The following is a 16,523-nucleotide window of genomic DNA, read 5'->3' on the forward strand; positions in this document are numbered from 1 at the left end:
GACATTTGGGAAGAGGGGAGGATGAAGAGGTGAATCATGGGGGATTTTCAGGGCAGTGAAACTATTCTATATAATAGAATTCTGTATATAACAGTGGATACAGAACATCATGTGTTTGTGAAAACCCATGCAACTGTACAATACAAAGAGTGAGCCTAATGGAATCTCCAAACTTTGGTTAACAATAATGGATCAATACTCGTTCATCAGTTATAACAAATGCAGGGCACTAATGCAAGATGTTAATAACAGGGAAAACTGTCTTTACCATCTTGCCCAATTTTTCTATAAACTTAAAACTATTCTAAAAAATAGCCTATTAATTTTAAAAAATAATTATTACTATAAAATGGTCAAAATGCTATTACTTCGGGCGCCTGGGTGGCTCAGTTGGTTAAGCGACTGCCTTCAGCTCAGGTCATGATCCTGGAGTTCCAGGATCGAGTCCCACATCAGGCTCCCTGCTCAGCAGGGAGTCTGCTTCTCTCTCTGACCCTCCTCCCTCTCATGCTCTCTGTCTCTCATTGTCTCTCTCGCAAATAAATCTTAAAAAAAAAAAAAATGCTATTACTTCATTCTATAAAAAAAACAAAGATATAAATGTATTTATGTGTACCTACACAGAGAAAAAGAATGAAAGTTTATCTCTGGGTGGTAGAACTACGGGTCATTTTAAATTTTTTTCCTTTATGCTTTTCTAAATTTTCCATAATGAACACAGATTATACATACTGCTTTTTGAAAAGGTAAGATAAATAACTTTTTAAACTATTCAGAAAATTAAATACTTCTGCAAAGCTCAGTCTGCACAGATTTGTGGCTAAGAGCCACCGAAAAATCTAAGCTACTTACCTTCAGGCATAATGCTTTGGGTCATCCGTGATCCAGCAGCAGGGGCAATGGTGTTACAGTGAATGTTGCTTTTCTGGCCTTCAATTGCAAGGGTATTTGAAAGGCCCAGAAGACCCAGCTTTGCAGCACTATAATTGGCCTGGCCAAAGTTGCCATAAATTCCTGAAGCTGATGCAGTCATAACAATCCTAAAAGGAGAATCAATGTCTCAAAATCTCTTTTCCATGTTTTGATAACACTGCAACTCTAAGCCTTTTATTTTCTTTTTCTGTCCTATTACACCCGTCAAAAGCAATTCTGTTTACTGTCATTAGGTTCCTACAGTCATGATTCATATACACAAAGTAATATTTATAATAAAAGTAATCTCTCAAAATTCAACTACAAGATTTAACTGTTTTGAAAAGAATCCCTGATCAAGACCAAATGAATTCAAGTACAAGAATATATATTCATTATCTACTGAAAAGAGCAATAAATATTTATAAACATAAAATAAAGGGCAACGTACAAGTTATGGTAAGAAACATTAGAAAAATTAGTTCTAATTATTTAGTTCTCATTACTTTGCCCCTCTCTTTCTGGATAATATTAAATGCCTCATATTAAAACAATGCCATCTCTAAAACGTGACCCCCATCTCACCCTATTTAGTAGACCAAGTAAAATAATTTCTAACATTTATTTTCAGAAACTTTGGTAGTTAGGAGAAGCTAGAACTCTCCAAGAGGAACAGGTATCACAAACAATTTCCTGCTGGTAGATGTGTGTGAACCTCAGGTTAACAAGAAGGAGCCGGACAGAGTCCACGGAGCCACCTCCTGGCTCTGCCACACTCCCGGTCACTCACACAGACACAGCCACATTCCTACAGCTCCCAGTATCTAAAGACCAACTCAGGTTGGACCAGCACTAGCGAGCTGGACACAGCGCCCATCTGTCCTCAGTTGGCCCTTGGACACGGTATCACTATACTTCGGTTAGAGAATGAAGTACAGCTGAATCCTCACCGTTTGTATACTGCTAGAATATCAGAGAACACCAGGAAATCCGTTCAAACTGAAAAGTAGGAGTGAAAAGAAATATAAAGTTGCCCAGCTCAGTGAATCCTTGACTAAGTGACACCAATTTAATGAGAGGGTATATGCCAAGAGTACATTAAAAGCCTGCGCTTCTCTGACTAGATCTTCCTCACTATCAAAGCACTTATCTCTCCCTGTACACAAGGACCCACGCACAGCATCCCTGACCCCCCACCCCCGACAGTCACACACAACTCTACCTTCCAAACTTCTGTTTCTTCATATGATCCCAAGCTGCCCGAGTAACTTGGAATGAGCCTCGCAAATGGACTCTGTGGATTATATCTAAAACAATATTTTTATTAGATACTTTGTCAAAAATTAGATAGGCATGTCTCAGAATCAACATAAGCAATGATTTATTTATACAAAGATGTTCAGTTTATACTGAGCATTCAAAATCAACTACTGTCATATTGCTCCAAGAGTAACCATTTTTGCTTCTGTCCCAATTATGTAACCAATCAGCAGTTCATACCCATTCTCCCTATAATTTATGATAAAATTACTATAATCCCTGTACACATCTAAATACAATGCCATCTTTAATTTATGCCTACTTTATATAAAAATCCACTAATACATACATTCAAGAATTTTACACATAAAGCTGGTCCTGGGATCAAGTCCAGTATTGGGCTCCCTGCTCAGGAGGAAGTCTGCTTCTCCCTCTCCCTCTACTCCTCCCCCCTGCTTGTGCTCTCTCTCTCTTTCCCTCTCTCAAATAAATAAATAAAATCTTTTAAAAAAAGAAAAGAAAGTAAAGGTATGAAGAGCAAACAGAAAATAAAAAGTGATTTGTTATTTAAACTCAATCTTTCCAACGTGGCATTCCTAATGGGATTTTCCCCTACTCATTAGAAGCCTCAAAATTACATCTAGGGGTTCCCCACAATTCTCAGATCTCCAACATTTTCAGGGCCCCAGACTCCTTTCCATATTCTGCTCTTGTTCTTGAAATAAGAATCGCACAAGTAGCTAAGCACGTGTCAGACTGTTAGAGTTAATATGGCTGGAAAATGCAAACAACTTCTCAAGAAGATAAAGGGGAAAGTGAATTGAAAGACAGACAATCTTTTCAGGTAACTTCTGCCAAATGATTTTAAAAGTTTTCATTTATTAATGTTAAAAGAAAATAGGTTACTTCCAACTGTTGTGGTCATTTTTGGCTGTAAAGCTTATTCATCATGTTCGTCATCGACATCAGCAGAAGCAAAAGTAGGCAGAAGCAGGTTTCTCCTTAAATGTACAAATGTCTCAAATAGTAAAAAGGCTAAATGGATAGCTTTGCCCCACAGAGACCTATGTTACAAACAACTTACCCCAGTCTTCGTCACTTATCCTACCAAAAGAATTGTCCCTCAGAATTCTAAAAACAATGATATTACATAGGTTAGAAGGAGGAGTATCCACTTTTAAAACACCCAAAAACTTTGCATGGACATTATCATCCTACTCAAAATGAAAAAAAGAAATACTCACCCGGCATTGTTGACCACAACATCTACAATATAAAAAAAATCCAAGTCACAAACATAAAAACAAGCATATTAATTTGCATGGGCTTACAACTCATATTTCTTTCAAAATTGGGCTTTTTCTCCCCACCATGGAAAAGTAAATAATAATAGTAGCAGAAGAGTGCTATCAGAACAAAAATTTTATACCTATAGCAAAACAAAACACACAAAAAAACCTGATTCACAAGTATCTCATCATGTCAGAATTTTCCTCTCAAATTTACATATGTAAATGTCTCCACCTTCACCTTATGCCAAAATTCTACCAGCTTACTGATAGAATCAGCTGTTGCCCAACTCTTAAGGTTCTTAGCATTCAACGGTAACCCCAAGCTATCCCTCACTTAACCTCAGAATTCACTCAGAAAGTTCAAAGTTTAAAAGATTTTTCTTTGCCACTCAAGAGTCAAAATTCCAGAAAGGAAACTATTAGAGTTAGAAACTGGTGGCCTATCTTAATACATAATTGTATTCTCATTATTATTAAAAAAAAAAAAAAAGGAATCATTTTTTTTTTAAGGCTCAACCATCATCTTAGGGCTGTTCTCACCCTATAACTTCATGCCTTTGTGGCCTCCATCCCTCTGTAAAATTGCATGTGAACAAGTCCCTTATAAGCTCAACCCAACATAATCAGAAAAACAAATCTGCTAGACGACCAAAAAAAAAGGCGGAGGGAGCACATTCAAATTACAAAAATTAATGTCTTCCAGAATGTAAACATGTTGGGCTTATCTGCAGGAATGTTTCCCTATAGTAATTCAATAACCTTTCACTAAAAATAAAAAAATTTTTTAAAATAACCTTTTACTAGGAACGTGTGGAACTAAACCAGGAAGACTATCTAGAGAGGGATAAACTGAACGACACATCTGAAATCCTTCTTTCTGAAAAATAAAGATTTTTATTACATATAATTCATCTTAATCAATTCACAAGGTATTGAATCTTCATGATCCAAATCATAATTGTCTAAAAGATTCCACAGGGTCCTCTACTGCCAAAATATTTGTTTTATAAACATATTTGGGGTATAATTAAATTTTCATAAATAAAGAGCTCAGAAAATGCTCGTAAGTTTTTTAAAGTTTTTAAGTCCAAAAAAATATAAAACAAACTCAACACATTTTTGCATAAAAAATGCCACCTCGAGCCTTTTGTGGAATAAGCTAGGGTATATAAAATAATTAATTTGTAAAAGAAATCTAAAAACTTGGCTATATAAATAAATAAATATAAATAAAACCTTGGCTATAAAGAAAGAAGGAATTTCTTATAAACAAAAGTAAAATAAAAAAATTTGATTAGGAAGGTAGAAGCTGCTCTGTTAGTACCATAAACACAAAGAAACATCACCTATTCTTCCAAAAGCTTCTAGTGCTGTCCTCACAACCTTCTCTCCTGCTTCCACCGAATCTGGAGGAAAGGAAAATTAGTTACAAAACATCAGTAATATCCCTCAGAAATAACTTCTAAATTCTGTGGATCAGAGCACATGACAAATACTATTCACTCAACAGAATTCATTTCCACAAAAACAAATTTATATTTGCAGGCACATAACAAATCAAAATATAGACGATCTAATGTTACAAAGGAAATGTATCCCCTAAAACAATTCTTTAAAGTACCAAAAAAAAATAAAATAAAAAAATGGAGAGGGGAATAAATAACATTTTGGCAAATACTATCCAAAACAACACTGTCTAAAACAACTTTCTGTGAGGATGGAAATGTCTTATTACTATAGTAACAGTAGCCACTATCCACATGTGGCTACTGAGCCCTTAAAATGTGGCTAGTATGACAGACAAACTGAGTATTTAACTGTTCAATTTGTATTTAATTTTAAATAGTCCCAGAGGCACTTCCCCTTAAAGATGCAAATCAGAATTTACAAGGGAGGCAAGAAGGTACATGTTTAATTTGAAAAAGCATGTTCAATGCTCTATAACTACATATGTAAACAAACCTACTGTTTGTACATTACTAAGTACAAAAAGCAAAGCTCAATAAAATAGAGTGGCTTTCTTCTTTTCTGCTCATCAGCCCCGGGGGAAGAGCTCATATCCCCAGAGTTGTGTGTCAAATGATCTGGTATCAACATCCCACTGTCTCTCTCTATATTCTCTGCAATCACTGGGGAGGAGCCAGGAAATATATTCCCTTCCCTGAGATCCATATAGTCCTGAGTTAGATCTGCCAAAAATAGGCACCCATCTAAAGAATGAAGAAGTAGGAGAAGCCTGCACATGCAGGCAAATCTTGGAGCAGAGTGCAGATGAAAGACTGCTGAGCCACGAGAACCTGACAAGGTCATCCACAGTTTCCTTGACATGCACGTACCCAGCCCTTCCAATGGTTATGCAAGCCTCTAATTCTTTGTATGAAAACCCTTCACACTTGGACACCTGCAGGGGCTTCTGTTTTCCTAACTGCATCTTGATTGATTGATATGGGTTGCATATCAAAACTGGGGGGAGAGGCAAGAGAGAGAGTCTGGAATTTTTCTCATTATAAAATAGATTTTTTAAACTTCAAAAATTTAAAAAAGAAAAAAGTTGAAAACATTTTTGTAGATCCTCAATGAGAAAAGAAGATACTAAAATATCTGTCTCATTATTCCCTAGAACACTCAAAACAAATCATATCCTATTTCCTTTCCTTTAAAATTTCAAAATCGGGTGCCTGGGTGGCTCAGATGGTTAAGCGTCTGCCTTCAGCTCAGGTCATGATCCCAGGGTCCTGGGATCGAGTCCCACATCGGGCTCCCTGCTCAGCAGGGAGCCTGCTTCTCCCTCTGCCTCTCTCTCTCTCTCTGTCTCTCTCTGTCTCTTATGAATAAATAAATAAAATCTTTAAAAATAAATAAATAAATAAATAGAATTTCAAAATCAAGTGACTGGCAATCTAATTTTACCTCTGGCTAATAAAAACAATCTAATTTGCAGAAAAGTCAATAAGCACTCACTTTTTAAAGTAAATCTATTCAAGAAGGTTCCTTACAGATACTATTAGAATTGATACATCAAATGCTATTTTTCCTCATGGCTTTATTTTAATGCCTAACTTTGACTCTTATGTTTTTATAAAGGTAAGAAAGTTACAAAGAACAATGATTACTTGTGCAAAATGGAACTTGGTGTTTGGATACCAGAAAGGAGGCATTTTACTTCCTATGCTATATTACTATAAGAATTTTTCTAAAACAATTTTAAAAGAAGAATCTAATGTTATTCTGTAGCTAAAACGGGTATGTCAAGAACAAGAGCATATTCCTATCCACATCATTAATAATTTACTGATTTTATCATGCACTGATTAATAAAAATGTTAAACAATATGCTAAAAGTTAAGACTCATGAAATAACCTACATCAAAAGTTTTTAAAAACCTCATATATTATATAAAATAGACAGCCAAACAGATTTGGCTGACTCAGAGAAAATCTAATCTCATAATCACACTGGAATGCTGAGACATTTGCTCAATGATTATTGATGTGAACAACAGCATTAGTTGAAGGAAAATGCCAGAATAGTATAGCTCTTTCAAATACCATACCATAGTTGGCCACGGCTTTTCCACCTTTACTTCTTATTTCTTCAACAACCTTATCAGCAGCTGCTAAGGAGCCTTTACTCAATCCCTTGATGTCCCCTCCTAAGTCATTCACTGCAATGCAAAAACAAACAAGAACTCATTTCTCAACCTCAAAATACGAACTGGAAATAAAATCCCATTGTGAGTGTATTTCTTTTGTCACCTCTTCAGTTCCTTCTGACCCTATCCCCGTCTTATGAAACATGCCAGGAGATACATATATACTTTCAAACATGGCCCTTTGTTTCTAGAGAGAGAGATACATGAAGCAGCAAAAATATTTAAACGCAGGTTCAGGTCACAAGATTTTTAACTTTGCAATGCTTTTTCTTTTTTGAAAAGACAAAAGAATATGATTCAACCCACTTCCAGCAAAAAGAAGAAAAATATTCATAAAACAAACTGTATTAGGGTCTACCATGAAAGAAATAAAAATTATTTGTTAAAAGAGATCAGAAACTATATACAGAACTCAAACGTGTTCAGCCACTAATTGATACCATGACTCCATCGTTAGATGTTTAACAACTGACCATACTCACCGCATAACATCTCGCTGTGTCCAATTATACAAAGATTCATCAAGCGTTTACTATTCGCAAGGAAATTGTACTACAGAGGGGCACTAAGACGTAGGAGAATGGTGCTGGTTCTCAAAGACTTTCTCATCTACTGAACGTTAAAGTATGGGTTGGCTAGAGTAATATACAGATTTCAGCAACAAGTACATAAAGACCAACAGAACTAAATAATGGGGACAAATAACAAAGTTAGTGTATGTCACAATTTAAGGTAAAATTTACAAAATAACATGCCAAAACTAATGAGAAGATGCATAGATCAATTCCAAATAACTTGAAAAAAACAATTTAATAAAAACACTTGGGACAAAGAAATAATTTACATTGCAAAATGAGTATTTTGTAATAATATTATTACATAAATTTAGAGGAACAACAGTAAAAAAATTACTAGTTAATAAACGCATGGTAATATACTAAAATTTAAAGCTGTTTAATATTATCAAATTGATGGTTGCCACATCTGGGGAAAAAAAAAAAAACAAGATTTTTTTTTTCTTTTAAAGAATGTTTCTCTCCTCTCTCTCAATCCCTTTTTTTTTTTCTTTTTTTCATTCGGGTGAAGGCTCGATGGGATTGGGTGGTTAAAGATAAGGGAATGAGGCAGGGAAAAAGCCAATGCCTAGCCACACCGAAAATCAGCTAAGTCAAATGTGTTTTCATATAACTTTTTTAAGGAAAAAAGTTTTTCAGAAGGTGGACTGGAATATATTTTTCTACCATGTAGTCTTACTGTCTTACTGCAAATAAAAACTGGTATGAAGACACAAAATAATGGAAAGAGGCTTACATTATCCCTCAAGAGATTAAAAAAAGATTCTCAAGACTAAATTCTCTTAATTGTTCATTTCCATGAAATTACTCAAATGACAGGAAACAACCAGTAAAAAATATCAGGAGTTTAAGACATGCAGCTAACAGTCTTTTAAGAGCCTTTTTAACTAAGTAAGGCAAAGTTCAAAAGCAAATTGGCAAATGGGATGTTTAGAAAGAATTGCTCCATTGGGCAATGGAACACTACCCTCAAGTGGAAATTGTTCAAAGTGCAACCAAACAGGTAAGCCCTGAAGCCTGGGTAAATAATTTACTGAGATCAGTGCCATGCAGTTAAACAGCATCAGAACAGATTTATTCAAGACAAGTCTCTATACTAGAATGTACTCCATGAACACTGGCCCCATTCATCATGCCACTGTCACCAAACTTAAATCTCAGGGTTACAACCTGAACTAGAAAAGCACTTCTCAGGTTACACAGTGAAAGCCTGGGATAGCAACAATGTGAAAAGATCTTTTTGCAATTACATGCAAAGAAAAATGTATCCATACTAGGTGACACTGTTACCATTAAATGGATGGCTAAAATTCTAAGGAATAATAATAATAAAGTTTTAAAATACCATTCGTACCTTATACTGGTATATGCATACTTGACGTTTTCAAAGAACCACGGGGTACACTGCAGCCTTTGATCTCGACAGAGCTTTTGGGAACACTGGCAGAACAGCTGTTCCCAGTTTCTCGGCTGCGGAAAGTCGGGAAGGGTTAGGTGACTTGCCCCAGGCTCCAAGGCTGCATGAAATGGCAAAATCCAGACTAGAACCTGGACCTACCACAATGCCACTCTGTTCCTCTAATGTTGTAAGCAAGTTTCTTTTATCCTAAAAACAATTTTTTCCACTAAACAAAAAGGGAACGACACAGAGTTGCCATACTGTTTTCACTGTTTGGCCGAAAGATACAATCACTCTCGTTCATCAAAAAGCCTCTCCAGCGTGGCCATCGTGTTTCTAAATATGTAAGGGGCCAGAAAATGCAGTGGTAGTTTAGACAGCAGCGTCTTAAATTAGGCTCCTGTATCTGATTTTCTTTGTCTGAACAACAAGATGGCATCAAAGGCATCCTTACTGAGAGAAAAAAGGGGAAAATTAGGAACTGATCATCCAGAGTTCTGTCCTTGGACCTCTTCTCCTGCTCGTCTATACTCCCTACCCGGGTAATGTGATCCAGCCTCCTGCCTTCAAATACCATTTATAAACTGAGAATATTCAGATTTATATAGTTGTAACCTGTCCCCCAACTACAGTCTTGTATGCCACTGCCTACTGAATACCTCCATCTGAAAGTCTAGCAGGAACATCTCCTCCCTGCCCATCCGGTCCTCCTACGGTCTTTCCCGGTCTCAGTAAATGGCCCCTATCTTCCCCTTCCTTGCAACCCACATAAGCAAATCAGCAAACCCTGCCATATCTACCTCCAAAATATACCTAGAATTTAACCTCTTTGTACCACCTTCACCCCTATGACCTATTTAAATCACCACCATCTCTTATGTGGATTATTGCAGTATCTTGATAGGACTCTCTGCTTCCTCTTCGTTCTCTCCCTCCTTTAATGGAAAAAGCCTAAGAATGTACAAAAAGAGTTAATAGTATAAAAGCCCCAATGACCTCATCATCCTCCACTTGCACTCTTGCTCTCCCGCAATCAATCTCTACACAAAAATCAGAACCATCCATTTAAAGCTTAAATCAGGTCATGCTGTCCCTCTATTTCCATTCATCAATGGCTTCCCATCTCAATCAGGGTAAAAGCCCGTCCTGACTCAAAGCTAAAGGATCTGACACAATCTGGCTTTCTGTGACCTCTGTTCTCATCTCCGAGTTTTGCTCCCCTCGATGACCTTGCTCCCGCTGCAATGGCCCTCTTGCTGACCTTGAACACAAGTTAGTCTGCTCCCGCCTCAAGACTGAGGCACCAGCTGGGCCCCGGGTCTTCTCCTGGCACAATCCTTCCCTGCTCCCAGGTCCCTCCTCAGAGTTCTCTTCCAGGCCATTCACTCTTTTTCTCCACAGCACTCTTCATTATCTGATACAGTTTTATATATGTATTGACTGTCTGTTTCCCCAATGCCCCCCTAACTAGAATGGTAATCTCTATGAAAACAGGGACCACACTCCATCCCCTCAGCTCCCAGAACAGGGCTTGCTACATGACAAGCACCCAATAAATAACTGTTGGATGAATAAAGGAGTCCATATGATGTTGTCTATTAACTGTATAAAATATTTTTAGTTTTCCTTTTTCTTTTTTAAGATTTTATTTATTTATTTGACAGAGAGAGAGATCACAAGTAGGCAGAGTGGCAGGCAGAGGGAGAGGGAGAAGCAGACTCCCTGCTGATCCTGGGATCATGACCTGAGCTGAAGGCAGACACTTAACCGACTGAGCCACCCAGGCGCCCTTATTTTTAGTTTTTCTATCATTTAAAAATGATAAACAGTCCAGAGCTATTCTAAAGCTATTTTTAAAGGCTGCCCCCATAACCTGGGATCGTGATAGTCACAAGAAGCACCTGGGGAAACCGTGGGCATTGTACATATAGCTCATTTATTATAAGCTGAAATCCACACGTGCCTTCTTGAGATCTTTCTCCATGTGTCATATAACTTATTCATTTAATCAGCATGTATGTCTTTTTTCCCCTTTATGTATTTATTTATGTATTTATTTGTTTAATTTAAATTCTAGTTAGTTGGCATACAGTTCAATATTGGTTTCAGGAGTAAAGTTCAGCACAACACCCAGTGCTCATCACAAGTGCCCTCCTTAATGCCCATCCCCCATCTAGCCCATCCCCCACCCACCTCCCTCCATCAACCCTCACATTGTTCTTTGTTGTTAAGAGTCTCTCATGACTGGGGCGCCCGGGTGGCTCAGTCGTTAAGCGTCTGCCTTCGGCTCAGGTCATGATCCCAGGGTCCTGGGATCGAGCCCCGCATCGGGCTCCCTGCTCCACGGAAAGCCTGCTTCTCCCTCTCCCACTCCCCCTGCTTGTGTTCCTTCTCTCGTTGTGTCTCTCTCTGTCAAATAAATAAATAAAATAGTAAAAAAAAAAAGTCTCTCATGATTTATTTCCCTCCCTCTTTTTCCCTCTCCCGTAAGTTCGTCCGTTGTGTTTCTTAAATTCCACATGAATGAACTCATCTGTTATTTGTCTTTCTCTGATTGACTCATTTCCCTTACCACAGCATGCTCTAGCTCCATCCACAACACTGCAAATGGCAAGATTTCATTCTTTTTGATGGCTGAGTAGTATTCCTGTGTGTGTGTGTGTGTGTGTGTGTCTTCTTTATCCATTCATCACTCGATGGGCATCTGGGCTGTTTCCACAGTTTGGCTATTGTTGATAATGCTACTATAAACATCAGGGTGCATGCACTCCTTCGAATGTGTATTTTTGTATTCTTTGGGTAAATACCTACTAGTGCAATTGCTAGACCATAGGGTAGCTCTATTTTGAGCTTGGTGAGGACCTGCCATACTCTTCTCCAGAGTGGCCACACCAGTCTTTGCATGTATGTCTTGACTGATCACTAAGCAAAGCACCAAGCTTACACTTGAGAGAATACATCAGTGCCTAAGGCAGGCTCTTTTCTTTAAGAATCTACAAAAGATCCTTAAAGAAATCTGAATCACAGACCTGTACCTCTGAAACAAATACATGATATGTTAAAAAAAAAAAAAAGGAGAAGAAGATAGCAGGAGGGGAAGAATGAAGGGGGGGAAATCGGAGGGGGAGACGAACCATGAGAGACGATGGACTCTGAGAAACCAGCTGAGGGTTTTAGAGGGGAGGGGGTGGGGGGATGGGTTAGCCTGGTGATGGGTATTAAAGAGGGCACGTTCTGCATGGAGCACTGGGTGTTATGCGCAAACAATGAATCATGGAACACTGCATCAAAAACTAATGATGTAATGTATGGGGATTAACATAATAAAATAAAAATTTAAAAAAAGAATCTACAAAAGAAACACGTCTTATGTAAGGAGGCTAGAATGCCCTTGAGTGGGCAAGACTCAGGCTCACTTTGACGCACCCAGGCCGTGAGCACAGCACCTAGCGCATGGCAGGCGGTCCCTACCATCGGCTCGGTTCTCTTGCCTTTACAAAGGCCTTGTTTTTGATATCACTTAATCCCCACCATAATGCTCCAAGCTCGAGAAGGTGGCTACTAACAGTGAGAGACACCAGGACTGGAAGCGCGACCTGATTTCGAAGGCAGGGCAGTGTTCCCACCATGGTTCCCCTTTCAGCTGTGAGGATCACACAGGGGCTGAAAAGACGGGCGCTGGCATCAGGCCTCGGGAACCTAAGAGTCATCTTTACCAACACTGGGCCACGGCAGCACGGGAAAGAAATCATGCCCATCTAAAAGGATCAGGATTTCAACTACCCAAAGGTGCTGCTTCTCCACTTCAAGAATTGAAAAGGTTCTGCCATTCTAACAGTCAAAAGAGAGGTTCTTCTTGCTGGACCACTTGAGTCATCTTTGTGTTCATGCCCTCAAGAGAACACTCAAGACTCAGAGTCCTGCCTATGACGCAACTACTGAGAAAAGCCCAAAACAATTCCATTGCCAACATTCACTTCAGGCATGTGTAAACATTTCCTGTAAGATGTAGTTTATACAATGCTGAACATCCCTGTTGTAACTATCAGCCAAAGGCTGAGCACTTCTTACACCAGACTGAGATCTCCCATAATTCTTTATATCACAGAATATAAAACATAGCAATCATATTAACATAAGTTAGAGAATATCTTTTGTGATGCTTGGCCCAGGAACTTCCTCTGGCCAACGAAATGGGAAGGGCAGGGGCATGCTATCACAGAAGAGATTAGGAGGCATCAAGTGGATCCACTGGTATTCTCCCTCCATCCCAAGAACAGCAAGGTCCCAGACAGAAGCTGCTCCTTTAGCTGGGATCCTGAAATTAGGAAGACACTGAGAGCAGAGACACAGTTGACTGGAGGCTAAAAGGCCACAAAAGCATGCAATAATTCTTTACTATTGTCAGCCATTGAGATCTGTTTGTTAACCCAGCATAACCCAGCATAAGGTGACTTATAAGAGAAACAAGCTACTCTATCCTTTTGGTCTTACTTCTTATGGAATTCTGAGCTAGCCATAAAATTAGGAGGAATCACTCTTTCATAGACAAGATACTCTGATGTCATACCCTCCCAGGTTTATTTATTCCCCTACTTTTTCTTACTCATGTAAAAAAATACGCAGGGCAGAACAAAAACTAACAAAGGAGAAACAGTAGTGTGTGCGATGCAAGCTGGAAGCAGGATCTGAAAAGCTAAACTAGGGGGTAGCAGTGGCCAGGGAAGAACACAAATTGCAGGTGGTCTAGAAAGTTCACAGGTAGGTCGCAGAAAAAAAGCAGTAGAAAAAAATCAGCCAAAAGCTAAGCCGTTTCACATAGATCAACTTTTCCCCTTAACCAAACGAAATCTGGCTCTTCAGCCAAGTATGACAAATGATTTTCCAAGATACAAACTTTCTGTCCTGCTGGACTTCACCAGCGCTTGCTGCAATGACAAAATAAACAGACACACTGGACCTCTTTATCTTTTTGTTAGAACTCAAAAACTCCTGTTCTGAATTTAATAAATTCAGCAGTAAGAGATCAATACAGGAAAACTGATCCGCACGAACACACATTGCTGTAAAAGTCTTTACAAAATAAGTTTATAAACTAAGATTATATCTTAATCCCACAAAAAATAGGAATTTATTTGACCAATCTCGAAGACACACCTGTCCCCTCTCCCACTCCCCTCCAGGAAGAGTGTATGTCAAACAACAAAAAAGATCCAATGAACAAAGTACCTTCTTTGCAGAGGAAATATTCTAAATCCTTTAGGAGCTACAGAAGATAAAATGGGAGTCCTTACATGTACAGAATTGAGCAGAAAAAATGTAGATAAATCAAAAGTTATAAGGTAAAAATATTAAGTAACGGATAGAAAAAAAACAGAAACAGTACCAACATGGGTCTGTGGACCCTGACAATGAAGTATCTTACAAAAATCTGGCAAACAGGGCCTGAACTATACACCCTCTGGCTAAATACCACAATGTCAAAATTTGTGCTTGCCACAAGAAGCAGATTGGATTAAAGACGGTGGATATGTCTTTAAACAAGGAACATCCAAAGATTCTGTGTCCCTTCCATAAAGATAAGCTACATATCTACCCTGAGGGAGAAGAGTATAATTAAATGTCCTGCTTGAGTGTTCTTTGTCTAGAAAACCGGGGTGTATAACCTTTTGGTTATGCATGTCTCCATAAACAAATTGGGGGAAATTTGTCTCTCTCTATCCCTTAATAAAAGGTAGAAAAACTGTCATTAGGAAGTCCTTGTGGGCCAACAATTTTATCCCAACAGATTATTAGTTTATAATCTATAAACTAAGATTATATCTTAATCCCACAAAAAATAGGAATTTATTCAACCAATTTCAAAGACACATCTGTCCCCTCCCCCACCCCCCTCCAAGAAGAGTCTACAACAAAAAAGATCCAATGAACAAAGTACCTTCTTTGCAAAGGAAATATTGTATTTCCTGTGCAATAAATAGAATATTGCACAGGAACAATTAGAGACTAATAAATATTAGGCCCTATCGTCTGTCCTACCTACCTACCCTGCACTGAGCACTCATTCAATTATTGCCCACAAAGGCTTGGTGGCAGACAAATCCACTCCTGCATGCACCCCATCATACCAGGCCAAAACATTTAAATTACTAAAACCTCCCACCTTGTGATCCTTCAATACAGCATCTTCCAACCGATGATCCATAATAAAATTCATGCAACTGTCCCTTCAACGAAAACTTTTAACAATTTGTTGGAAAAAGCTCCCATATAAAAAATTTTGATTAAAGAGGTTTAAAAAGAAAAAAATAAAAATACTCTGGATTCCCTGACTCCAAACTTCTAGTCCTCAAAATGCACTTCTTATTCTCATCAATATATTTATACTTAAAGGGATTCATCTTGAACCAGCCTTCTGTCTCAAAAAATTACAGCTCACAGTTTTCCAAATTCAAGAATTTCCTTTTATACAATGAATGCCTGACCATCTTTATCAATTCTGTTTGGCTGCAAATTCTGTAACTAGTCTACTCTAAAAAAGTAAGTTAGAGAGTCAGCCTCAAGGAGGAAAAGTTTTGCTGGCAGAAGAAATAATTAGTGATGAAATTTGACCTTGACAAACTATTTGACATAAAGACAAAGTTGACTGACTTGTGACGACAGTACTTTCCATACAAGCTACTCATTAAAAAGAAAAATGTATTGGGGCGTCTGGGTGGCTCAGTCGTTAAACGTCTGCCTTCGGCTCAGGTCATGATCCCGGGGTTCTGGGATCAAGCCCCGCATCGGGCTCCCTGCTTGGCGGGAAGCCTGGTTCTCCCTCTCGAACTCTCTCTGCTTGTGTTCCTGCTCTCACTATCTCTCTCAAATAAATAAATAAAATAAATAAAAATCTTAAAAAAAAAAAGAAAAGAAAAATGTATCAACTTACCAACAACGGATGCACCTCTTTCTGCAAAAGCCAGGGCATAGGCTCGGCCCAGTCCTAATAAAAAACAAAAGCATCAAGAAAGTTGAGCAAATGTTAGCACTTTGGGGGTTCCATTTAAATCAACCCCTATTTTAAAGTAACTGGCGAGCAATTAAGTGTATTACAGTGACAGAGCCTTCCCTGGTACTCTCCCCATCTAACTCACCCCCTTCTACTTACAGAGGTCAGAAGGCTTAAAACTGTATTTTCCACCTATACTGCCTATCATTTCCTACCCCCCTACCTAGCTGCTAGGAAGCTCCAAGGGAACTGGGCTCCACCATTATAGGCATTTGCACATCTGGAAGGTGGAAATGAGGCAGAAGTTAGCTTATGGTGACTTCAGGCTGTTGCCATTGGTTAAGAAGCTGCTTTCCTTAAGTCAATCAGAGAAAGACATGTATCATATGACCTCACTGATATGAGGAATTCTTAATCTCAGGAAACAAACTGAGGGTTGCT

At 38.4% G+C, this 16,523-nt stretch overlaps 1 protein-coding gene across 1 annotated transcript in view; it reads right to left on the minus strand.

Annotated features, from left to right (window-relative positions):
* Positions 1–16,523, minus strand: part of HSD17B4 (hydroxysteroid 17-beta dehydrogenase 4) — a 78,390-nt gene that overhangs the window by 56,640 nt on the left and 5,227 nt on the right. Inside the window, exons 2-8 of the mRNA XM_081825623.1 lie at positions 16,023–16,076; positions 7,019–7,129; positions 4,811–4,870; positions 3,417–3,438; positions 3,257–3,303; positions 2,135–2,219; positions 853–1,040 (exon numbers count right to left, since the gene is read on the minus strand). Coding sequence (XP_081681749.1) covers positions 853–1,040; positions 2,135–2,219; positions 3,257–3,303; positions 3,417–3,438; positions 4,811–4,870; positions 7,019–7,129; positions 16,023–16,076 — 567 coding nt within the window. The remainder of the gene's footprint in view (positions 1–852; positions 1,041–2,134; positions 2,220–3,256; positions 3,304–3,416; positions 3,439–4,810; positions 4,871–7,018; positions 7,130–16,022; positions 16,077–16,523) is intronic.

This window comes from Leptonychotes weddellii, chromosome 7 (genome assembly GCF_054177405.1).
Source record: "Leptonychotes weddellii isolate Sample4059 chromosome 7, ASM5417740v2, whole genome shotgun sequence".
NCBI classification, from domain to species: Eukaryota; Metazoa; Chordata; class Mammalia; order Carnivora; family Phocidae; genus Leptonychotes; species Leptonychotes weddellii.